The following is a 25281-nucleotide window of genomic DNA, read 5'->3' as shown; positions in this document are numbered from 1 at the left end:
GAAATATCTTTTTTTTATTTCTGGAAATACTTATTTTGAAATTAATTTAAGTTTAAATTAAATTTCTTGCTAGCCTAAATTTTAATTTAAACTTAAGAGTGCCTCAAACTCAGAAGTCCACCTGCCTCTGCCTCCCAGCTGCTGGGATTAAAGGCGTGCACCACCACTGCCCGGCAGCAATCGGAAGTTCCTTGGCTTTCACTATCTGCCTGGGTTGCTTCATTTCAGTTTCCCAGGCTGGTTATTTCCTTGGACCAAATTGATGTGTTTGTTGTTCTCTTAAATCGTACATTTGGTGTTATGCTTTTCCTGGTTTCCCTACTTACAAATCCTTTTCTGTTGATAAAACGCTTGAGACCTCATCCAGTTCCTTTTTTTAAGTGAATTCAGGCTCATTTACCTCATCCTAGAATTTCTTTTATAGTCTTACATAATAATTTTTGAATATATATACTAATTAGCTACTCATGTATATTGTATCTATGTCTTATTTTCCCAACTAGATTATATACTTTGTAGAGGCATGAGTATTACTCTTAATGCTATATAAACCAAATGCTTTTATTGATGTTTACTTTTGTGTATTTATTACCTACTACCACTTGACCCTATGCAAAGTAGGCCTTGCATTGATGGAATGAAATGGTTTCTGCCTTCAGAAATCATTCAGTGGGTGAAAGAGAAGGTAAATAAGCTATTGCATTGCAGTATAGTAAAAACTGTAATAAGGTCGATGAGTGCATTGAAGATTAGTGTTACAATTATAACTGCATAATTTCAGCACCATGGTTATCATTTACTGAAGGGAGAAAGAAGAAAGAGCCCTAAGTGCATTCGTTTTTTATCTCCTTTACTCATTTAGAGATACAAAATACCACTGTAACTTGAGAGAATAACTTAGCTATATAGTTATGGTCTGTTACAAAGGAAACAAATGTTAGATGAAATTATGTTTATTGATACACTAGAAATTGATTTAATAGATAAATCTATTTTCCCAAATACCATTTTCCCAAATGTCCTCAGCTAAGAATATAAATATAAATTTAATCAGTAACATTATTACAGGCAGGATTTCACATGCTGTAGCAAACTTTAAAAAAAAAACTTAATGGGAAAAATTTAAATATATACAAGTTATACTGGGCATGGTAGTGCACGCCTTTAATCCCAGCCCTGGGAGGCAGAGGCAGGTGGATCTCTGTGAGTTTGAGGCCAGCGTGGGCTACATAGAAAGTTCCAGGACTCTGTCTCAAAACAACAAATTAAAGAGAATAGTCTAATAAACTTAAGTGCGCTATAACCCATGGTCAGCAATGATTAATACACTGTCATTTTTGTTCTGTTTCATTTGTAATGTTTTTGAGGGTTTTTTTTTTGGTTGGTGTGTGTGTGTGTGTGTGTGTGTGTGTGTGTGTGTGTGTGTGTGTGTGTGTGCGCGTGCGCGCGCGCGCCTAGGTGTCCTTGTCTGTATGGATGCTTGTGGAGGCCAGGGATCAACATTGTATCACTTCCTCAGTGGTCTCTAACCTTATTTTTTGAAACAAATGTCTCACTGTTTGCTCTTTTCAGCTAGATTGGTTTACCAGTAATCCTTTGGGATCTGCTTTCTCTCCTCCCCATGGCGGGTCACAGCTGTATGCCACCATGACCCTGATTGTGTCTGTAGTCTTTTAGGTGACTGCTGGGAATCCAAACTCAGGTCTTCATGCTTGCTCAGCCACCCCATTGCCCACTGAGCCATTTCCCCAGACTTCTTTTTTAAATAGGGTCTTCTGTAGTGCCCAGGTTAGCCTCAAACCCAGGATATAGCTAGAGATGACCTTGGGCTTGTGATCCTCCAGCTTCCTGCTTCTGCCTTCCCCTCCCTAGGACTGGGTATTCACCAGCCTTAGTGCATGTAGGCACTCATAACTGAGCTAAATCTCTAGGCCCATTAAAAAAAATTAAAAAACTATGTTCACTAAAATGTCTCAAAAAATTTTTTTTTGTTGTTCTGTTTTTTTGACAGGGTTTCTTTGTGTAGCTTTGGTGCCTTTCCTGGAACTCACTCTGTAGCCCAGGCTGGCCTCGAACTCACAGAGATCCACCTGCTTCTGCCTCCTGAGTGCTGGGATTAAAGGCATGTGCCATCACCGCCTGACAAATGCCTAAATTTTAACTACACAGGGCTAGTGGGTTTTGTTTGTTTTTGTTCTATTTTAAGACAGAGTCTCACTGTTTCCCAGTTGGCTTGAACTAATTGACTCGGGTACCCTCTCACCTCAGTCTCCCAAGAGGTGGGACTAAAAGGTTGACTTTACAGTTTAGCAGATGGAGATATGGATGTAACTCACACTCCAATCATATTGTAGATTAGAAGAGAGCATTTAGACTTCACAGAAAAATATTCATTCAATTATCAGTCTTCACTTCCATTATCTGTGCCTTGTCTTGTACACAGACAATTCAAAGGTGCTTCCCCACTCCTGGGTCTACAGGTCAATTTAATTGTGTTATTGTTTATCTCAATCTAATAACAAAATTAAATAGACATAAAACTTTTTTGTTTGAAATGTTCTTAGACATTACCATTTGTTAACAGGCAATTATAGGGCATTGTCTTAAATGTATTTTATGTCTAGCTAAAGATTAGATTCTGTCATATTCTGAGAACATTTTATCTTCAGAGTATAGTTGGAAACATTGGTTAGATAGTCCTAAGTAGCTTTTTGCTGTTGCCAGCAAACTTACTGTAATTACTTTTCTTATTTTTTCAGATGAAACAATTTCTCCTACTTTATTGGATACAAAGTGGAATAAGATTCTAGATCCCTCTTCTCACCCACTGTCTTTTAATCCTGCATTGACCAGTGGGAACGAACCTGGAGTTTCTAATGAGGTAGTACCACAGCTGAAAGTCTTCTCTCTGGTTAGCTCAGCTCCCCTTACAAGAGAGGGAGAAGATCCCTGTGCTAACGGACAAGACTGTCATTTAAATCCAGAGATTGACACAATGTGGATTGATGAAAATGCTGTGGCAGAAGACCAGCTGATTAAGAGAAACTATAATCGGGATGATGAATTTAGTGCTGTTGAAGTGGGAGAGGAGAAATGTGGAAGCCTCACTTGTCTGCCAGACGAGAAGAATGTTCTTGTTGTAGCTGTCATGCATAACTGTGATAAAAGGACATTGCAAAGTGATTTGCAGGATTGTAATAATTATAATAGTCAACCCCTCATGGACTCTTTTAGCTGTTCACTGGATAATGAAAATAGACAAACTGATCAATTTAGTTTTAGTATGAATGGGTCCACTGAAAAAGGTATAAACTCAGAGAAACAAATGGATGCTTTGACTAAACCAAAACCAGAGGGGGCTTCTGTTAATCATCTCTGTGCTGCTTCATCTAACAGTGCAACCAGTGTCTCTTCACCTTCCCAATTAAAGGATGATGAAAGTGTAGACAGAGACCTTTCCACATGTGCAGTCACAAGCTTAACAATTAATTCATCCCAGGAAATGGGTGGAGGGTCTGCCGATAAAAAACAAGAGAATTATATGCCAGATGAAGTCCTTGCTGGCAAAAACAATTCTTCTAGGACAGATCTAGGGAGCCCAAACTCCTTTTCCCACGAAAGCGAGGAGATCATGACGGAAAAAGAGCCTGCAGAGGAGAGGACAGCTGGAGACTCCCTCCCGTCTGGTTTGTCTTTGTATCTCAAGCCGGACACATCTGCAGTGTGTGGAAAGGACAGTTGTGAACAATCTTCCGATTGCCTTGTGTCCAGGGAAGCTGGAGCTGATGAAGATAATGGTAATGACCGTGGAGAAAGAATTGGCACCACAGAACTTCTTAATGTGACAGAAGGTGTCTCTGACTCACAGGTGACTGATCGGAAATTAATGAAGCTCAATGAGACGAATGATAGCCAAGCAAATGAAGAAAATCAAGTGGTTTCACAGGTCAGCCAGCCTGAGGACACTAACAGCGGAGGAGAGTGTATCGGAACGGCAGATTCAGATCTAGATTTCAAAGGAACTTGTATGACTGAAAGTGAAGGATGTGATTTCTCCACTGTTAATGATGCACCAGCAGCAAATTCTCTATCTAATGGTTGTGATTCCTATGGAATACAGAGCCCAGTTGTTTCTTTTGTTCCAAAGACTTTACCTTCCAAAGAAGATTCAGTAACAGAAGAAAAAGAAATAGAAGAGAGCAAGTCAGAATGCTACTCAAATATTTATGAACAGAGAGGAAATGAGAATGCAGAAGGCAGTGGACTGCTTTTAAATAGCACTGGAAATATAATGAAGAAAAATTATTTACATAATTTCTGTAGTCAGATCCCATCAGTACTCGGGCAGTCTTCCCCCAAGATAGCAAACCTGCAATCTATTAGTGTTCCTTTTGGTGGTGCCAGACCCAAGCAACCTTCTAATCTTAAACTTCAGATTCCAAAGCCATTATCAGACCACTTACAAAATGACCTTCCCTCAAACAGTGGAAATAATACTAAAAACAAAAATGATATTCTTGGGAAAACAAAACTAGGGGGAAATTCAGCAATCAATGCATGCAGTGCATCTTTGGGAAACATCTCTGTGACTGATACAAATGGGGAACATTCAGAAAGTTATGAGGCTGAGATCTCCAGTAGACCATGCCTTGCGTTAGCTCCAGACAGCCCAGATAATGATCTCAGAGCTGGTCAATTGGGAATTTCTGCAAGAAAGCCATTTACCACCTTGGGTGAGGTGGCACCAGTTTGGGTACCAGATTCCCAGGCTCCAAACTGCATGAAGTGTGAAGCTCGGTTTACGTTCACCAAAAGGAGGCATCATTGCAGAGCCTGTGGGAAGGTAAGCTGCATGTAGTCTCTCAGGAACTTGGCAGGACCAGAAACTAAAGCGGGATTAAGTGAATTTAATTCTAGTTGAGATGACATTATAAATAGCCTTTGAAAGCCCAGTTCTAGTGAGTTTCTGTATAAAACATGAGCTTGCTTATTGTGTTTTGTATTTTTTTGTTTTGTTTGATTGTTGCTGGAAAGTATGCTGTCTCAGTTTTCTGTGAAGAAAAGCGAATTGGGAATTAAGGAAGTGTTTCTTTGTGGTTTCTACATTGATAGATACTTGGTTAATGGGATCGTTTGAAATAAGGAAGTTGTTCTTTCAGCTTAGGACATATTTGTGATTCACTTCTTTTTTTCTTTTTATCACTGTAGTCAGTGGTTGTCTTTATATTTTTTAATACTTAAAAATTTAACTTACATTGAGAATCTATCCTATACTCTTTTTTTTAGTTTTTTTTTTTTTTTTTTTTTTGAGACAGTATTTCTCTGTGTAACAGTTCTGGCTGTGTTCTGGATCTTGCTTTATAGACCAGGCTGGCCTCAAACTCACAGAGATCCACCTGCCTCCGCCTCCTCCGAATGCTTGGATTAAAGGCATGTGCCACCACCACCCGGCAGATACGGTTATTTTTTTTTTTTTTTTTTTTTTTTTTTTTTTTTTTTTTTTTGGTTTTTCGAGACAGGGTTTCTCTGTGTAGCTTTGCGCCTTTCCTGGAACTCACTTGGTAGCCCAGGCTGGCCTCGAACTCACAGAGATCCACCTGGCTCTGCCTCCCGAGTGCTGGGATTAAAGGCGTGCGCCACCACCGCCCGGCTACGAGATACGGTTATTTTTAATGAGTGTTTTTTCTCTGCATGTGTGTGTACCTCATTGTGCCTGGTGCCCATAGAGGTCAGAAGAAGGCATTAGATTCCATGAAACTGGAGTTATAAGTGATTGTGAGCCACCATGTGGGTGCTGGGAATTGAACCCATGTCCTCTGTAAGATCAGTGAGTGCTCTTAACTGCTGAGCCATCTTTCAAGCCCAGTCTTATATACTTGTTTCTGCATAGAGTTTTTTTGATGTCCTAAATGTTCTGAGGGTTTATATAAATACCTACACATATTTTCTCTCATGGCTTTAATGCAAATATTTGAAGGCTTTATATCTTATTAAGGATGTAAGAATAACTAATATTCCTTAGCTCTTTCCAAATTCCGTTAATAACACAATTTGGGTTTTTTTTAATATTTATTTTTATTTCTGGGTATGCATGTTTGTATACCATGTATGTACACCTGCATCTGGGCCATGGATGCTAGAAGAGGAGACTGGATTCCCTAGAAACGGAGTTACAAGTGTTTGTGAGCTGCCTGATGTGGGTGCTGGCAACTGAACTTGGTCCTCTGGAAGAGCGACAAGCATTCTTAACCAGTATCCCCCAGCCTCCACAACTTGTTTTTTAATACGAGTTATAAATATGGAGAAAAGAGGATTTTATATTTTTAAAGAATGTAAAAATTGATGTGAGATCTAGATTCAAATTTTAGCTTTGTTTCTATTAATTATGTAATTTTACTAATGCTTAGTTTTGTAATCTATAACAAAGTTAAATAGTTTTCATTAGGCTGTTGTGAAGATCATAAGATTACAGAAGTAACAGTAAGTCTTGATAATTTATCTCTACCTCTTTTCTCATCTAATTTATCTGCTCATATGCTTTTAACATAAAAAAAAAAAAGAGAGCAGGGCTGGAGAGATGGCTCAGGGGTTAAGAGCACTAGCTGCTCTTCTAGAGGACCCGGGTTCAATTCCCAGCACCCACATGGCAGCTCACAACTATCTGTAACTCCAGTTCCAGGGCATCTGACACCCTCACACTAATGCACATAAAAAAAATTAGTAAATTATTAAAAAAAAAAAAAAAGAAAGAAAGAAAAAAAAAGAGCATCTGAGCCTCGGTGATTTAGACATATAGAATTTTTATTTCACATAAAAGCTGTAAGACACAGTTTATCTCCTGCAAAGTTGGGAATATGGAAGATCCCTTGATCTTCTTGTGGTCTCCTGTTAGGAGCTGAGCTCCATCAAGTCCAACTGGATGACTTCCTAAGGGAAAAGAAAGGGACTGAGGGTCAAACAAGACTTCTTGCTAGTTTCTCACTGGAGAGAAAATCCTAGCGCCTTCTGTCAATTCATTGACCAGTTCTAGGCCACAGGTTACTGGATTAAGCCATGAGTGACTCAATCATAATTTATTTAGGGTCTTAGCACAGTGTAGCCTGAACAAAAATAGAATTTTGTTAACAGATAAGAAGGGAGACTAGATCCTGAGGGGCTATTAGGAAGAATTACTTGGGGTTGGGGAGGTGACCGAGTAAGTAAAACGCTTGCTGTCAGGCCATCAGGACCTGAGTGTGACCTTCAGCACCAGGAGGAGGGGAGCAAAGGAAGAAGAAGGAAAGGAAAAGAAGCCTGGCATGGTAGAGCATGCCTGTAATCTCAGTGCTGGGGAGGCAGGACAGGATTCCCGAGGCTTGCTGGCAGTCATTCTAGCTTTGTCTGTGAGCTCCAGGCTCAGTGAGAAGACCCTGTCTCTAAAGAATAAAGTGAGTGAGTGGGGAAGACATCCTACATCATCCCTTGCCTCTGTACACACACGTACACACCCATCCACACATATACAAGCGAATACACACAACAGGAAGGATTACTAGATGGTAATTAAACAGTGATGGGAGCAGAAAGAAGTTCAAGTTGAGACTGGGATTTTGTTCTCTTACTGTTAAAGTTCAAAGAAAATAATGTGTCCAGTGCCTGAGTATTGTGTATTCTATTGGCTAGCTAAACCTGTTTCCTATCCTAGTTTGGGTGAGGGTTTTTGTTTTTCTCTTTTCTTTTTTCAATACAAGGTTTCTCTGCTCTGTGTAGTTTTGGTGCCTGTCCTAGATGTCACTCTGTAGACCAGGCTGGCCTTGAACTTACAGAGATCTGCCTGGCTCTGCCTCTTGAGTGCTACCACCCGGCGAGTAGGATGGTTTTGTCAGCTCTTAGTGGCACATACCTGTAATTTCAGTGCTTGGAACTTAGAGACAGGAGGATCCAGGAATACAAGGTCATCTTCAGCTCCATAGCAAGTGTGAGGCCAGTCTTGACTAATGAAACCCTGCTGAAAAGTAAAAGTGGCCTTTTGTTATGCAAATAAGAGTTTGGTATAGACTACCATGTCTTGGTTTGAGTAGTAAACTGGGGCTATAGGTGGACTCATAAAGAAAATTGTGATAAAAACGTAAATTGAGAGAGTAGATGGAATTTTTCCTTAGTGTAATTTGGAGAATTTATGGAGGTATATGGATTCTTGATCCACAGTTCCATTTTTTTCCTTCTGTTCTTTTACCTCTGAGATGCTTACAATGATTGGTGACAAAATTCATGCACTTCTTAGAAGAAAAGGTTTATACCTTGTAAACATCAATATAGTTTTTCTACATATTAATCAGATTATCCTGGGAAGGCAGCTAGAAAAATACCCTGAACAATATGATGTTGTAAAATAATTTTATCTATCAATAATGCAACTTTATTTGTTCAATTCCAATAGAATTTAAATATCCCCAGTAGTTTTTCTAGTTCCATATATTACAAAGTTATTTTTTCAGACAAGTGTATATTAAACATGTAATTTTTGTAACTAGAAAGAGTCTATATTAGGTGCTAGGGATTTAGAACGTCATACATTGGAAATGGTTATCTCATAGAATTAATAATCAAGGGCTCTCTTTCAGTGAGTGAGGGAGAGAATATCATTCTAGATTTCCTGGTGTTTTCTAAGGATCAGAAAACTAAATTGTGTCCAAACATGGTGACACATTCTTGTAATCCCAACATTCAGGAGGCAGAGGCAGGCATGTCTTTGAATTTCAGGCCAGTCTGGTCTACTTAGTGAGTTCAAGGCCAGCCAGAGATACATAGTGAGACCCTATGTAAACAAAACAAAACAAAACAAAACAAAACACAGAAGTTGTGAAATCACTGAACTGAATAGTCAGACTGTTCAGGTTATATGTGCTTTATTCATGTTTATTCACATTCAGTCTCATAGAATCTTGGAGAGTGGATATTAATTTTCCATATTGATGGGCCGAAAATCTGAAGTTCAGAGACGTCAAAGAATATGCCCAAGAGTACACAGCTTATGAGTGCCCTGCTGATCATCAAAGCTAGTCTTCTTTCTTTCTTTCCTTCTTCTTCCCTAGACATGTGCCCTCATTGATAGCAGCAATGTGAAGAAAGGACTTTAGGGACATTGAAGAGAAAGACATTAACTTCTACACGAATAGAGAGTGAATCATGAAAGTCCTAAACTAAAGTGTCAACTTAAGGAGATAGAGAAAGGCAGACATTTGGGCTGGGCAAGTGGTTCAGTGGGTAACAGTGCTTACTTTATAAGCATGAGAACAGCATTCAAATCCCCAGCAACCACATCATGACCAACAGGCTGCTCATGCCTGTTACCTAGTGTTGGGGAGGTAGGGACAAGTAGGTTCTGAGAGCTTCCTGGGAAGCCAGCCTAGCCAAAATGGCAAGCTTCCACTTTAAGAGGCCCTATCTCTAGACAATAAAGTAGAGATTGATAAAAGAAGACACCAGAAGCCTTCCTTTGGGCCTCTGTGTCCATATTTGCATACTCACATGAGTGCAACACACAAAACGCAGAGATACACACAGTATATATAATTTATGGGGTAAAATTATAAATTATATAAGAAAAAGCATTGTCTGGAAGAAGGAACAGTAGTAAAGTAAAATAAATTTATCAGAAGAATGGGTCAGGATTAAAAATATAGAATATAGAATGAGTTAGTAGAAAATTGTGAGAAGTTACTCAGTACAGTGTGGGACTTACATCAGCTTTTTCTAAGTAGATAATTATTATGATCTTCATCTTGGTTAAGTGACCAGGTATTTGAGAGAAACAGTTTGAAGGAGGAAGGATTTACTTTGGTTCATGATTTCAGAGGGCTTCAGCCATGTTGGCTGGCTCTATTACTTTGAGCCTGAGGCAAGGTTGAGCATCACGGTGGCAGGAGCATATGGAGAAGGCTCTTGATGTCATGGCAGATTGGAAGCAGAACTTGAAGGCCAGAGGGACAGGTGTCGTGTTCAAGGCTTTCCCAGTGATGTACTTCCTCCAGCTAGGCTCTGTCTACTCAAGTTTCTGCTACCTCTCAAAACTGTGCTATCATCTGGGGACAGACATTCAGCGCATGCTCCTGGGGGGGGGGGAACATTTAAACCACAACAGCTAGCAGTTTGTTTCTGTGTTTCTGTAATCCAGAGGCTGACATATAGGTTCCACTTTTGCCTTTATAGTTGCTTGAAAAAGCAGTCACACTCTCAAATGCTTAACAAATATGCTTTATACTTAACAAATTTTAAATTTAGGTCATTGTTCTATATAACAACTAACCCCTACTTCTCCTCTTTGACAAGCAATAAATTGCAGAATAGAAAGAATACCAAGATTGCCTTTCCCAGATGGCCCCCTGTAAATTAAAATCATCATCATCATTACAAATCTATATAGATTTCCTTGGGAAATTGCTGGTTCTAGGAGATCATGATAATGAAATTTTTGATTAAGAGTTGGGAATTTGAGTATTCTATTTTTAGAGAAGACAGGAAATTATGGGTGTTATCAGGTGATGGGAGAGGCTGGCAAAGGCAGCAGAATTTTAGATTTTACTTTACTTCTTTTGAATTACAAAGTAGAAAAAAAATAGAGAGTGTCTTAGTCACTTTTCTGTTGCTGTGATAAAACACTGTGACCAAGGCAACTTAAAGAAGAAAAGATTTATTTGGCTTATGGTTCCAGAGGGATAAGAGCGGTGACGGCAGAGTGGAGGCAACAGGAGACAGACAGGTGGCTGGAGCAGCAGCTGAGAGCACACATCTCAAACCACAGACAGGAAGCAGAGACTAGACTTCCTTCAGCAAGGCCACAACTCCTGAACCTCCCAAATAGGGCCATTAACTGAGGACCAACCATTCAACTGCCCAAGACTATTGGGGAAATTATCATTCAAACACCACAGTATGGATACCAAGTGTCTTGGGACTTCTGTTGCTGTAAATGAAACACCATGACCATAAGCAACTTGGGGAAGAAAGAGTTTCTTTTACTTTACACTTCTACATCACAGTCCCTCATCCAGAGAAGTCAGTACAGGAACTCAAACAGGACAGGAACCTGGAGGCAGGAACTCACACAGAGAGAGGCCATGGAAGAATCCTGGTTACTGGCTTACTCCTCATGGTTTGCTCTGCCTGCTTCCTTATAGCACCATGGACCCCCAGCCCAGGGATGCACCACCCAGTGAGCTGGGCTCTCCCACATTTATCATCAGTCAAGAAAATGTACCACAGGTTTGCCTATAGGCAAATGTTATGGAGACATTTTCTCAGTTGAGGTTCCCTCTTCTTCAGTATTCTTTTTTGTTTGTGTGTTTTTCACAACAGGGTTTCTGTGTGTAGCCCTGGCTGTCCTGGAACTTTCTCTATAGACCTGGCTGGCCTTGAACTCAGAAATTTACCTGCCTCAGTCTCCTGAGTGCTGGTGTGTGCCAGCATGCCCAGCTGAGGTTCCCTCTTAAATCACTCCAGCTTATTGTCAAGTTGGCAATAAACTATCCAAGACACCAGATCATTGAAAGAAGAGCAATTTAACGACAATTACATCTGGCACTTCACTTCAGTGTGCTCACTTTTTTTCTGCTCTGATTGATTTTTAGAAGGTATAACTCAGGGCTGGAGAGACTGCTCAGTGGTTAAGAGCACTGGCTGTTCTCGTAGAGGACCAGGTTTTGATTCCCAGTACCCATATAGCAGCTCACACCATCGGTAATTCTAGTTCCAAGGGATCCAGTGCCCTCTTCTGGCCTCTTCAGCACCAGGAATATACATGTTACACAATCATACATGCAAGCAAAATACCCATACACATAAAATAATTTTTAAAATGTAAAATATAACTCAATAAATGGATTTTTAGTGCATTTATTGGTAGCCTGACTAGACAGAACAGAGAGCTGCAGTGAGGTCACACTAGGTTGCATATGAAGAGCTCTGGGCCTCCTGTTGCTTTTTCTTTATAAACTCGCTGTCTGCTCTGAAAGAGCTTGTGTGAACCTCTGCTTTGGGGGTAGGTGGTCAGGACAGGTGAGAAGGCTCAGCAGGTGAAGGTGTTTGCCGCCAACCTGATAACCTGAGTTTGATCCCCAAAACTCATGGTGGAGAGAACACACCCCTACAGTTGCCCTCTTGCACTCTGCATGCCCATGCCCTCTCCTCATCATAAAGTAAGATTAAGTAAATGTATAAATAAAAAAAGGAAAGGGAACAGAGATTTGTGCTAGTACTCATTTACCCTGTATGGTGGCCACAGAGCTTACAGATTAGCTGAGGTCACTCTGTGGGAAGAATAGCCACTAAATAGTTTGAGTTGAGTGTATTTTCTGGAAGTCATCGAGGTAACAGAAATGCTATTTTTCAAGGTGTCAGTTAAGAGGTCTATACTTTAGGTTTTATTTTGCAATACGTTTCCATTTCTGATTAATTTGTCATACTAGCTTCTTCATCAGGGTTCATTTAAGGCATTTATAATCTCATCACTTATATTAAAAAATAGCTTGGTGACACATATAATATCAAAGTGGCATATTGAAACATGATCTGGATTAATGTTTAATATGATTCTAGACAGGTTTCCTTCTCAGACATTTGAATTTATAGATACTTGAAAGATTGAGCATTTATAAATATAGCTATAAATTGTCATATCTTCTGTATGTGTCTAAAATGGAAAACAGCCAGTTTTTTATTTTGTGCATTTATTGTTCCTAAATTTTATTTATGAATTCATATACAACATCAGTGTGGGTTTTGGTTGGTTGGTTGGTTTGGTTTTTTGAGACAGGGTTTCTCTGTATGATAGCCTCTTCCTCCTGAGTGCTGGAATTAAAGGCATGTACCAGCACCGCCTGGTCATCAATGTGTTTTAAACCTTTCTTCCTCCTCTTCATCCTGGTTAATCTTGAAGTTATGTAATTTACAACTTTCTTTGCTAACCAGTCATGTAAATTATTCATCATTGCCAAAATATTTTATCTTTATCTGTCTGCTAAATCTATATCTGTATCTGTATCTATCTCTATATCTCTATATCTATCTATCTATCTATCTATCTATCTATCTATCTATCTATCTATCTATCTATCTATCTATCTATCTAATTCCTGTTGTTATTTTGAGACAGAATCTCTGTATGTAGCCCAGGCTATCCTGGAACTCACAGAGATCTGCCTGCCTCTGCCTCCCAAGTGCTGGGATTAAAGGTGTGGTCCATCACCACCTGACTGCCACAAGCTTTTTCACAGGTGCCATGGCAACAGCAGAGGCAGAAGACTGACTATATGTATTTAATTTGAATTAATATTTTGTAATAAAGTATATTGAAGGGCAGGTGAGATACCTCACTGGGTAGAAGCATTTGCCCTGCAAAAGCATGACAGCCCAAATTCAATGTCTAGAACCCATGGTAGAAGGAGAAAACAGACCCATAAAAATTGTCCTCTACTTCCACATGTTTGCCTACATTCACATACATACACAATAATAATAATAATACATTTAAATTGTAAAATATATTAAAGAACTATAGAACAACATGTTTACATTATTATACTATATTTTGTGAAAAAGTACTGCAAAGGTGTTAAATATCTGGCTCTCGGTGTAGCTCATTTGATGGTGTCTGCTAACATAGAACTCTGGCTTTGATCTTTAGCACTACATAAACAAGGCAAGGTGATGTAACCCTATAATCTCATCGCCAAGAGAAGTGAAGGCAGAGGCAGGAAAATTAAAAGCTCAAGATCATCTTTATCTATATCATGAATTCTGGACCATCTTGAGTTATACAAGACCACTCTCAAAGCAAAAAAAACAATATTCATCATCATCACAAATAATTATCTAAATTAAAAATTGAAATTAAACTATGTATTTTGAGATAAAATGAAGGACATTTGTGTGTGTGCATTTCATATGTGTGTGTCTATACATGTCAGGAGTTAGGTAGATGCTTATGGAGGCAGAGGTCTAGAGTGTCTTTTCCAGTTGCTTTCCACATTATTTTTTTGAGACACTGTGTCTTGCTAACCCCAGAGTGTACCAGTTTGATAAAAGTATCTAGCCAGAAGCCCTAGGGATCCTCCCTTGCACTGGGATTACAGGCCTGCATCACCATGCCTGCCCACCTCCCCTTCCCTTTTTAACACACAATCTTACCATGTAGCCCTGGCTGTCCTGGAACTCACTGTGTAGATCAGGCTGGCCTTGAACCTAGAGATCTGCCTGCATCAGCCTCCTGAGTGCTGGGACTACTAACTGACACCTTTTTTTCTCTTAATGTAGGTGCTAAGGATCTGAATCAGGTTCTCCTGGTTATGTGGGAAGCACTTACTTTGCTATCTCCTCAGCCCATCTGATCCGTGTGTGTGTGTGTGTGTGTGTGTGTGTGTGTGTGTGTGTGTGTGTGTGTGTATTGTATGTATGCTCATGTGTGTATGTCTATGTGTGTGTGCAGTCACACATGCATGTGTGTGCATGTGCATATGGAGGCAAAAGATCAATGTCTTTCACTTGTCACTTAGTTTTTGAGACAAGGTATCTGAACCTGGAGCTCATCAGTTCAGTACAACTGCCAGGCCACCTGCCACTGCTTCCCCAGTACTGGGAGCACAAATCTACACTGGCGTGCCTGGTCTTTTATGTGGGTACTGCGGCTTGGAACTCAGGTCCTCATATTTGTGTGGCATGTACTTTACACACACACACACACACACACACACACACACACACACACACACCCTTGATGTTAAAAAAAAAAGAAAAGAAAAAACAAGTGGAGAGTGGTGGTGGTGCACACCTGTAATCCCAGCACCTGGGAGGCAGAGGCAGGAGAATCTGTGATCTCAAGGCCAGCCTGGTCTACAGAGTGAGTTCCAGGACAGCCAGTGCTACACAGAGAAACCATCTGGAAAAAAAAACAGTAAATAAAATAAACATAGATAAGTATATCTTGCCTACCTCTACATATCCCCAGGCCATTTCAATAGACATCACCATTTTAAAAACATTAATAGACGTTTTTTTCAGAACAGAAAAAATGAGCACAAACTACATTTCACAAATACTACCTCTCCATGGTTTAGCTCATTAACAACTTTCATTAATGTAGTACATTTCAAAATCAAAACATTATTTTTTGCTGAAATTTTATGAAAGAAATATGTAGGGATAGAGTTTATATTGCTGTTTTCTTTGTAGCAGGCTTTAATACATGTGTATTATGTATTCTATCACAGTGTCCTCCAGCACAGTTATGTTCTGAAAACCCCCCATACCCCCCTGTTTATTCATCTGCCTGAGCTCCTTGTCCCCACCACTGGTGTTACTATTGCTTCCTAAGTTTACTTTCTGCAGAATATCTTGTTGAAATCATACAGTATGTTGATTTAACTCAGAAACATGCATCAACAGACTGGATATAATTCAGTGATATAGCACTTGCCTCGATCCTGCAAGACCCTAGTTCAAATGCATTCAGGCTTTATCATGTCTTTTCATGTCTTAATAACAAATTTCTTTTTATTGCTGAGTAAGATTCTGTTTTATGAGTATGCTACAGTTTGCCCATTAAAGTTATTAGTTACAGAACAACTTGGTTGTCTCATTTTGGGAGCAATTATAGTTACATTTTGTTTTTGTTACTGTTGGGTTTTGTTGTTGTTGTTGTTTTGGTTTTTGCTGTCCTGGGGATGAATCAGGGTTATCTGGCAAACCTGTGTCACTGAGCTATAGAACTAGCCTTCTGCAATTATAAATTAAGCCCAGGTCTTCTAAAGAGAGCCAGTGTTCTTAAGCACTGGGCCATCTCTCCAGCCCCGTGGAATACATTCTTAAATGAATGTGGTTATGTTCTACATCATTTTATTTCACATTTCGCACTCTTTTACTGATGGTTTATTACTTGCTGTCTATTTTATATTTCATGCTTTGGAAATATGTTAAAAAGCAAATTTGAGCCATTTCACACGTTCAGGATTGAAAAGCAACAGTGACAACATGCAACATCAACACATTTTGCCAAGAACTGCTAATTAATGTCCAGTGGGGGGGGGGGGGTGTTCAGGAGGGTTTGTAAGATGAGAGCCTTGAAGAACTTTAGTGTCTGACCATTTGAGAGCAATCGTTTCAGCTGATTATCTCACAACTGCACAAGAATTGCCAAAGAACTAAATGTGGACTGTTCAGTGGTCTGATTTGGCGTTTGAAGCAAATTGGAAAGGTTGAAAGAGCTTGATAAGTAGGTACCTCATGAACTGACCAAAATTGAAAAAAACACCCAAAACTGTTTTGAGTTGTTGTCATCTCTTATTCTTTGCAACAAGGAACCATTTCTTGGTCAAATTGCAAGTTGTTAACAAAAAGTGGATTGTATACAAGAGCTCAGTAGTTGAACCAAAAGAGAAAACTTACAGTACATTTTAATACACTCAAAAAAGGTCATGGCCACTGTTTTGTGGCCTGCTGTTGATCTGAACCACTACAGCGTTCTGCCTCCCTACAAAACCATTACATCCCAGGAATCTGCCAAGCAAATCAGTGAGGTGCACTGAAAGTTACATTGTCTGCAGCTGCTTTGTGTCAACAGTTCTGCTCAGTTCTTCTCCATGGCAAAGCTCAACCCCGTGGCACACGATTGGCATTTCAAAAGCCAGACCATTGGGCTGTGAAGCTTTCTCCTTCTCTACCGTTCACCTGGTGGCTTGCCAGTGGTCTTCTTCTAGCATCTCACAAGTTTTTGCAGAGAAAACACTTGCACAAACAGCAGGATGCAGAAAATACTTTCCAGGAAAACTTTGTTAGAATCCAGGAGCATGAATTTTTATGTTAACAAACTCATCTTTTGAAAAATATATGTTGATTGTAATAGTTCCTATGTTAGTTAATAAAGATGTGTTAGAGCTTAGCTATGATTTAAAATTCACAATCCAAAACCACGACTCTTTTGCACCAACCTAAATACTTTGATGTTTTTTTCATCTGTTGTCTTTCTGATTGCGATTTCCTTATGTATTTACTTGTTTACTTTTGTCCTCCGTATCTATTCCAAGCTCCTTGAAGGTACAGATCTTCTCTGCTTTGGTTGCTGCTGCATTCTCTCAGCTCTAGCATGTAGAGATGATTAGTTGATATTTATTAAACTAAAAAGTAAATAAACAGTTTCTTATTACAATAGTACTTTTTTTACATAACACCTTCAATCTTTAGATAATGGTATCAAATTTAGATATAATAAATGGCAGAACTTGAGAGATAGTTTTCTTTTTTGTTCAATTTTTTGAGATGGGGGTCTTGCTGTATATCCCTGGCTGGCCTAGAACTTACCATGTGAACCACACTGTCCTCACATTCATGGTTAATTCTCCTGCCCCTGCCTTCCAAATGCTGGAATTATAAGTATGTGATGCCACACCTTCACTTTTTTGTTTGTCTGAGACAGGGTCTTTTGTATCTAAGCCTGAATCTTGTTATATAACAAAGTGTGACTTGGAACTTCTGATCCTCTTACCTGTACCTCCTAAATGATAGGATTGCAAGTGTGTACACCTGATACTTTTTGTTTGCTTGAGATAGGACCTCATATAGCCCTGACTGACCTCAAACTAGCTGTGTAGTTGAAGGCAACCCTGACCTTTTTGTCTCTACTTTGGCATTCTGAATTACTGTAATGCCTGGATTACAGACCTGTACTGCATGCCCCATTTATGTGGTGCTGGACTAGGCAAGTATTCTACCAACTGAGTTACACCCCCAGCCCAGGAACTTCTTTAAATTAGTTGTATTTTTCTTGGATTTCTTATTTAAGAACAGATTGAAACAATGACAGGTTTCTTGTCTTAGTTTCTGTCTTAGTTACTGTTCTATTGTTGTAAGGATATACCACAACCAAGGCAACTCGTATAAAAAGAAGGCATTTAAGTGGGGCCTTGCTTACAATTTCAAAGGGACCATTATTATCATGGTGGGAAGCAGACAGGCAGGGCACCGTGGCAGTAGCTGAGAGTTTAACATCCTGATCCACAGGTAGAGCGAGCTTTTGAAACCCCCAGTGACAGACACATCTCCAACAAGGACACACCTACTCCAACAAGGACACACCTCCTAATCCTCGACAGTTCGCCACTGGGGACTAAGCATACAAATATAGGCGCCTGTGGGGGCCATACTCATTCAAACCTTCGCCGTTTCTTATTTATATGCTGACAGGAATCAACAGATATGAAAGCAATAACTGCCTTCTATAAATAGAATATTGCATGCAGTTCAGTTTCCTTTATACTCCACCTGAAAACCTGTCCTCTTGCCCTATAACTGTTATGATTTGAACCACCTGGCATCAAATAGGACCAACAGTTAGATCCAGTGTGGTACGAATGAAGTTAGGGAAATGCCTCCCATTACAAACACTGGAAGATTATGTTGGTTAAAAGTAACCCTGACCTATGACAAGAGCAATTATCACACAGCCTTGTCTTTATTCCCTACTGTATTGAACCTTGGCATTTATTCTGGGTTTGATTTGCATTCCCAGTATCCAACACAGTACCTGCAACTTCAAAGTGCTCAACAAACATTGTTAATTAGTGAATAAACAAGTCACAATGGCTGATTTATTGTGTCAATTACTCATCAGTCTCTGCATTGAGTATTGAGTTTATACTGATAATAACTGCTGTCCCTAACCCCACATGTATGTAAATATTATACCATTGACCAAAGCCAAGCATGTGTAAGTTATGGTAAGGACTATGAAGGAAATAAGAAAGTTAATGTAAAAACTTGTGGTGTGTGTAGGCCATTCTGGGAAGGCCTGTGAGAAGCAGCGTTTGATATTCCAAAGAGAACAGCTTGAATGAAGACTCTGAGGCAAGATAGCATCTATTCAAGAAAAGGAACCCAGTATGGTAAAGTATAGTGATTGAGGGGGAAAAAAATCCATAAAGAAGTTATAGAGGAAATCAGAGAAAAAGTCAGGTAGTACTTTGCAGGTTGTGTTAAGGATTGTATTTAACCCTAGAATAACATTCCTTTGCATAAATGTACATTTTATTCTTCCTTTCATCCATTGATACACATCTAGGCTGTTTCCAGTTTCTGCATGTTATGAACAGAGCAGCAATGAACATGTATGAGCAAGTGTCTCTGCAGTAGGATATAGAGTCCTTTGGGTATATGCTGAAGAGTGGTATAGCTGGATTTTGAGGTATATCTATTCCCAGATTCCCAAGGAAACACCACATTGATTTCCATAGTGGACATGCCATGATTTTCAAAGAAAAAAATGTAAATATACTTCAAAAAAGAAAAGTAAAAAATACCTGGTTTTAAATTTTATTTTAGATGTGATTCTTTATTTTATTTATTTGGTTGGTTGGTTGGTTGCTTGCTTTTTTGAGACAGGATTTCTCTGTGTAGTCCTGGCTGTCCTGGAACTTACTCTAGACCAGGCTGGCCTTGAACTCAGAGAGATCCCTCTGCCTCTGCCTTGGGAGTGCTGGGATTAAAGACAGCTGCCACTACTGCCCAGCTGTGATTTCTTATTTTAAATAAAATTGCATGTTGAATTGTTGTTAAGTTATAGTCATTTCTGTTTTATGTTTGAGAATTCGGGCAGTGACTACAGAATAATTTTCATAAGATCTGCATTGTTAGAACATTAAGATAGATTATGTTTTGGTTTATACCTTCAGTGATGATTTTAAGACTCACTTTTGTCCTTGAATGTTAAAACAAGGTCACTGGTTTCCCCTTAAAAAGCAAAAGATAGTAAATTCTGATATTAAAAGTCGGTTAAGTATGATGCTAAGGTCATTGTGAAGGTCAAAAGAGATCATCAGTGTCTCTTTGTTCGTTGTGTGTACATATGGTGTGTGCACAGGTATGAGGTCTTGTATGTAGAGATTAGAGGACAACTTTGTGGAGTCCTCTCCTTCCACTTTCTACCTTTTATGGATTCTGGGCTCAAACTCGGGTCACCAAGCCTGTGTAGCAAGCACCATGATCCACTAAGCCGTTTCACCAGCCCCATGGGATCAGTATTTTTTTAAACATTAGAAATATACTAGTTGACAACATAGATTAGCCATCCTTCCTTGAACTTTATTTAGAACTAATGTGATCTAGGTTTAGAATAACCTTATAGCTACTTACCTGCTTCTTTATTTTAGGCAAGGCACTTTGTTCATCTGTAAGTGGAGGGGATAATAACTTGCACACTTACAAATGGCTAAGATTTATTGAGCCACTTGGTAGCTCACAACTGTCTGTTAACTCCAGTTCCAAGGAATCTAGTGCCCTCTTCTGGCTTACATGGGTACCTGCATGCATATGGTAAATACACAGCACGTAGTCTCTCTTTTTGGTTGGCTCCATTCAGTTCCTACATCTTAGCTCACCAACATTTGGAATTTGGATGTTCTAGGTTTTCCATTGCAATGTAGACTTCTTAGCTTCACACAGTGCACTCAAGAGCTCTGTGCAGAAAGCCTGACCACACTATACATGGTCTAAGGGACTTTTTGCTTGGCTCCTTAGCACAAGCCCTGTAACTGTGGCATTCCGCTTGCCTGCAAAACTGTCATCATGCTGACGATACTAAATTCTGCTGTGCACTCAAGACAGGCCTGGCTCTTGTAGACTGCAGACGCAGTGGCCTCTGTGTGCTTTTACAGCTGAGCCCAGGAAAACACTTTCGCCTCTGTTCTCCATCCTGGAAGCTCCATGCTTCCAAACACCCGCCTTTCAAATTAATAGTTTTCAAATGAGCTTTCGGTGTTAGGCCCTGGAGCCTTGCTTGAGTGTAGTCGCTTCCTCAGGCAGCCATTGCTGATGCCTCAGAGCAAAATCTGGGGCTTTTCTAAAGGTGTGCTTCTCTCACAGCCACACCAGCTTTGTTTGCATCCGCCTTTCTGCCCTGGGGGAGGCTTTAGCTACAGTGCACCTGTTCCTCAGCAAGATGCACATTTTTCATATTTTCTGCTTCACTCTCTATACTCTCTCACTTTATTTTATTTTTATTTTTCCAAGACAGGGTTTCTCTATGTAGTTCTGGCTGTCCTGGAACTCGCTTTGTAGACCAGGCTGGCCTTGAACTCAGAGATCCACCTGCCCCTGCCTCCAAGTGCCGGGATCAAAGGCGTGCGCCACCACACAGATCTACTCTTCCACTTTAGGTCTGTGTAAATTAAGCAGTGAGTTATAACTGTACCACTGCTGGAATCGTACAGTATTTTGTGACTTACTATGCCAAATAGTCAGCCTCACCGGATTTTGAAGACATGGGCAGAATGTGCCCAGTTACTTCGCCAGAATGAAGTGTGAATGGCTTCTCCAATTCCTGATGGAGTTCTTCCTTCTGAAACATTACTTTACTGTCTGCATTTTTAATTTTATTTATTTATTTTTTAATGCCAAATGCCATTTATTGAAGGAGGGAGAAGGTCTTGAATACAGGCTTACAGCACAATGGGAAAAACCTGAAGGGCAGAAGTTTGCTACAGATGTTTTACAATCTTGCATCTAAGCTGTTAACGCCCGTTATGCAGGGTACATAGACAAGAAACTTCCATTACTGTCTGCATTTTTAATTTAAAAAAAATTTATTGGTGAATTTGTATGTGCATATACATATATGGAAATATATGTGTTTAGGTGTACTCCCCTGTGTGTGCACATATGGAGACCAGAGGATAATGCTAGGTGTCTTCCTCTATTGCTCTTTCTATTTTCTTGTTCGTTTAGTGTATATGTGTGTGCTATGTGTGCATGTTCATTTTTCACATTCACAAGTGTATGGCTGTGTGTGTGCAGGAGCCCATGTGTGCATATGGTTTTGTAGACTTGAGGTAGATATCAAGTGCCTCTCTCAATCATTTCACTTTATGTTTTTAAAAAATATTAATATTGTTGGGAGGGGGAGGGGTGTAAACAGAAGTTTTTGTCCCACCAGCAGCTCCTAAGTACCCAGCAGCCACTTCCCAAATAATTGACTGGGAGGCTTAATATTACTTATAAATGCTCAGCTAGTAGCTCTGGCTTATTATTAACTAGCTCTTACACTTAAATAAACCCATAATTCTTCTCTATGTTTAGCCACATGGCTTGGTACCTTTTTTCAGTACAACAGTCTCATCTTGCTTCCTCTGCATCTGGCTGGCGACTCTTGACTCCACCCTTCTCCTTCCCATCATCCTTAGTTTGGTCTCCCCGCCTGTACTTCCTACCCAGCTGCTGGCTAATCAGTGTTTTATTAAACCAATTTGAGTGACAAATCTTTACAGTGTGCAGAGGATTATTCCACAGCAAGGGGGAATATGTGCACATCTGAAGATCAGAGGACAACTTATGGAGTCTGTTCCTTCCCCCACCCCAGCCCCGACCCCCATGTGGGTTCTGGGGATTCAAACTCAGGTTGCTAGGGCTGGTGGCAAGTGCCTTTACCAGCTGAGCCATCTCCTCTAGCCCTCTACTTCGTGGGAGGGAGTGTCTCAAGCCCAGATCTTGCCATTTTTGTCTAGTCTTGCTTGTCAGGTTACTCAAGAAAGAAATCCTGCTGGGCAGTGGCAATGTATGCCTTTAATGCCAGCACTTGGAAGGCAGAGGCAGGTGGATCGCTTGAGTTCGCGGACAGCCAGGGCTACACAGAGAAACCTTGTCTCGAAAAACCAAAAAAAAGAAAGAAAATTACATTCTGTTTCTCCTACTGAGACTACAGGGGAGCTGTAATGCCCACCTAGATTTTATTTGGGTTCTGGGATCCAAACTCTGGTCATCCACACTTGTGCAGCAAGCACTTTAACCACTGAGCCCTCTCTCCAGCCCTCCTGTCTGTATTTATCAGCATCCAGGTCTTCCACAATCCCACTAGAATAATCATCAAGCTTTGCTTACAGCCTTCTGGGACTCACCAACTCCACCCTCCGCCACACACCTCCTGCAAAGTTCCAAAGGCCCACAAACCACGTAGTCAGGCTTGTGACAGCAAGGGTGCTGTTCTGATGCCATTTTTCTGTATTTGTTACACATCCTCTACCAGAATGCCTGAAGGAAACGGCTTAAGGGAATGTTGCCAGTGAAGTTAGGGTCAGGCCTGGGACCCTGCAAACCTAGGACCCTAGGTTCAGCCACCCTCTTCAGTAGGTGAATTAATACAAATAATAGTGACAAACCAAGAAAGGAGATTTATTCACTATGGCTACATTGGGAAGAGAAACAAAGAGATCCAGAGGCAGCTTCCTCAGCTCCCGAAAGTCCATCTTCTAGGTCCTGTCATGAAGTTTGGTTTAAATAGGAGGCAGGCGTTTGCACAGCTGAGGTCAGTCTGTATTCTCACTGGTCGTCGGCCCATCTCTGTCTTTACTCCGTCTCATCTGCAAGGTGACGAGTTGCCAGAACGATGTCGGATCTCTTCCTCAGAGACCAGTTCTTCCTCTGACTTTAGCCTTTTCCTTCTGCTATGAGATTCCTGGGGAAATTCCAGTTTGAGGGGGACTATTTTTTTTTTCAGTAGTGAAAAGCAGGACAGACAGAGGTGTCGCTTTAGACTAGTGCATTCTTGGCAGATGTTACAGAAGGAAGGAGTTGCTCTGGCTCTGGTTCAGGGAATACCGTCTGTCAGTGACAGGGAAGGCAGAGAAGTGACTCACATCTGTAACAACAGGAACAGCAGTCTCCTTACTCTGAGTGCAGTGAGAAAGCAGAGAACTTGGACCCAAACTGGAACTCAGCTTTAGACCTACAGGGCTTAGCTGTCCTCCTCTTATGCCCAAAAGTTCTATGCTCACCACTATCACCAATTGGAAACCAACTATTTAAATGAATAGACAATAGGGATGCATTTATTTAATTCATATTTATTATTTAATTTCTTTAATTCATATTTAAACCATAGTGGTTTTATTTGGAGGGAGTTGCACAATGTCACTCTCAACCTCCTAAGAAAGAGTCTAAGACAGAGTCTTGGGCCTCCCTCACCAGGGTAGCAATCACACTCCTGAGGGCTCATGACCTAAGCACCTCCAAAGGTTCTATCTCAGAGCACCATCACTTGGGGTATTAGGATTTTAACATGTGTTTGAAGAGACAGAGATCTTTAAGACCATAATACCTGTGTGCTACCTAACTGTTGTGTGTAAAGGACTGTCTTGGTAGACATTTTTAGGTGAAATGAGCCACAAAACGTATGTAAAGTGCTGAGTATTCTTACCGTTTACTATGGACTTTAGTATGCCAACTGTCTGTGGTGCTCTAGGTATAAATTTGAGGGCATTTCCATAGAGGATTAACTAAGTGGGCGATAACCCTCCCAGTTTGGGTGGCATTGTTTCATCGGGTGGTAGGCTGATTTTAAAGGGGGTAAAGAGAAAGCCAGTAACTCAGGTATTCTCCCTGTCTCTAGTTCCAGGCCACCTTGATAGGGATACATGCCCTCCAGGTTCATTGACCCAAACCTCCAAAACTCAACCAAAGAAATCTTCCTTCCCTTAAATTATTTTTCCCAGCTGTTTTGTCTCAGTGATGAAAATTTAGCAAACACACCTTTAAAACCCAGCTTCTTAGCTGAATATGATGGTTCATACCTGTAGTCCCAGCTGGTAAGTTCAGTATATTCTTTTTCCTCCCAGGTTTTCTGTGCTTCCTGCTGTAGCCTGAAATGCAAACTGCTATACATGGACCGAAAGGAAGCTAGAGTGTGTGTAATCTGTCATTCAGTGCTAATGAATGGTAAGTATTGAAACAGATTGATGCAGTCACTGCGACAGAGTAAGAATTCCTATGAAGAGTCTCCCTTCCCCGCCTTTCTTTACTATTGGTTCACCTTCTCAAATGCCGTAACTATAACTGAAAATCTTGAGCTTAATCTCCATGTTTTGAAAGTATGTTAGCATTTCAGGTTTCCCATGTTAAATTTAGTGAGTGAATACTAAAGCTGGATAAGTTCTGTGGGAAGAATGAAGTCCTTTGAGAAGATGGTGTCCCTGTCAGATGATTGGAGAGGTGTGGGCTGGGGTGCCTTTGACTACATGGCTATAAGATACTAAAATTGAGACAAGGTTCTCCTTCCCAGAACTTTCACAGTACTTTAGAATACATTTTTAATAATACCTTACTTCATTCATTTTGTTAGAAATAAATGTTTTAGCACCAAGTAGAAATTTAGTATCAAATAGAAATATTAGTATTTAGTATCAAGTAGAAATTTGTAGTTTTTTTGCCAGTTGCTTCTTCAAAACACTTTTTATGTGGAGAGGAGAATATAGCCAAGGGAAGAAAGAT

At 40.2% G+C, this 25281-nt stretch overlaps 1 protein-coding gene across 9 annotated transcripts in view; it reads left to right on the top strand.

The window, feature by feature from the left end:
- The window catches only part of Zfyve9 (zinc finger FYVE-type containing 9), a 144073-nt gene that overhangs the window by 59541 nt on the left and 59251 nt on the right, over positions 1-25281 (top strand). For all 9 annotated transcript variants that reach the window (XM_076564713.1, XM_076564707.1, XM_076564711.1 and 6 more), the window contains 2 exons: positions 2760-4843; positions 24630-24729. In XM_076564713.1, the coding sequence (XP_076420828.1) occupies positions 2760-4843; positions 24630-24729 (2184 nt within the window). The remainder of the gene's footprint in view (positions 1-2759; positions 4844-24629; positions 24730-25281) is intronic.

The sequence above is a fragment of the Peromyscus maniculatus genome, chromosome 2 (genome assembly GCF_049852395.1).
Source record: "Peromyscus maniculatus bairdii isolate BWxNUB_F1_BW_parent chromosome 2, HU_Pman_BW_mat_3.1, whole genome shotgun sequence".
NCBI lineage: Eukaryota > Metazoa > Chordata > Mammalia > Rodentia > Cricetidae > Peromyscus > Peromyscus maniculatus.
Note: the sequence above shows the minus strand (reverse complement) of the source record. Positions and strands in the feature narration are given on the sequence as shown.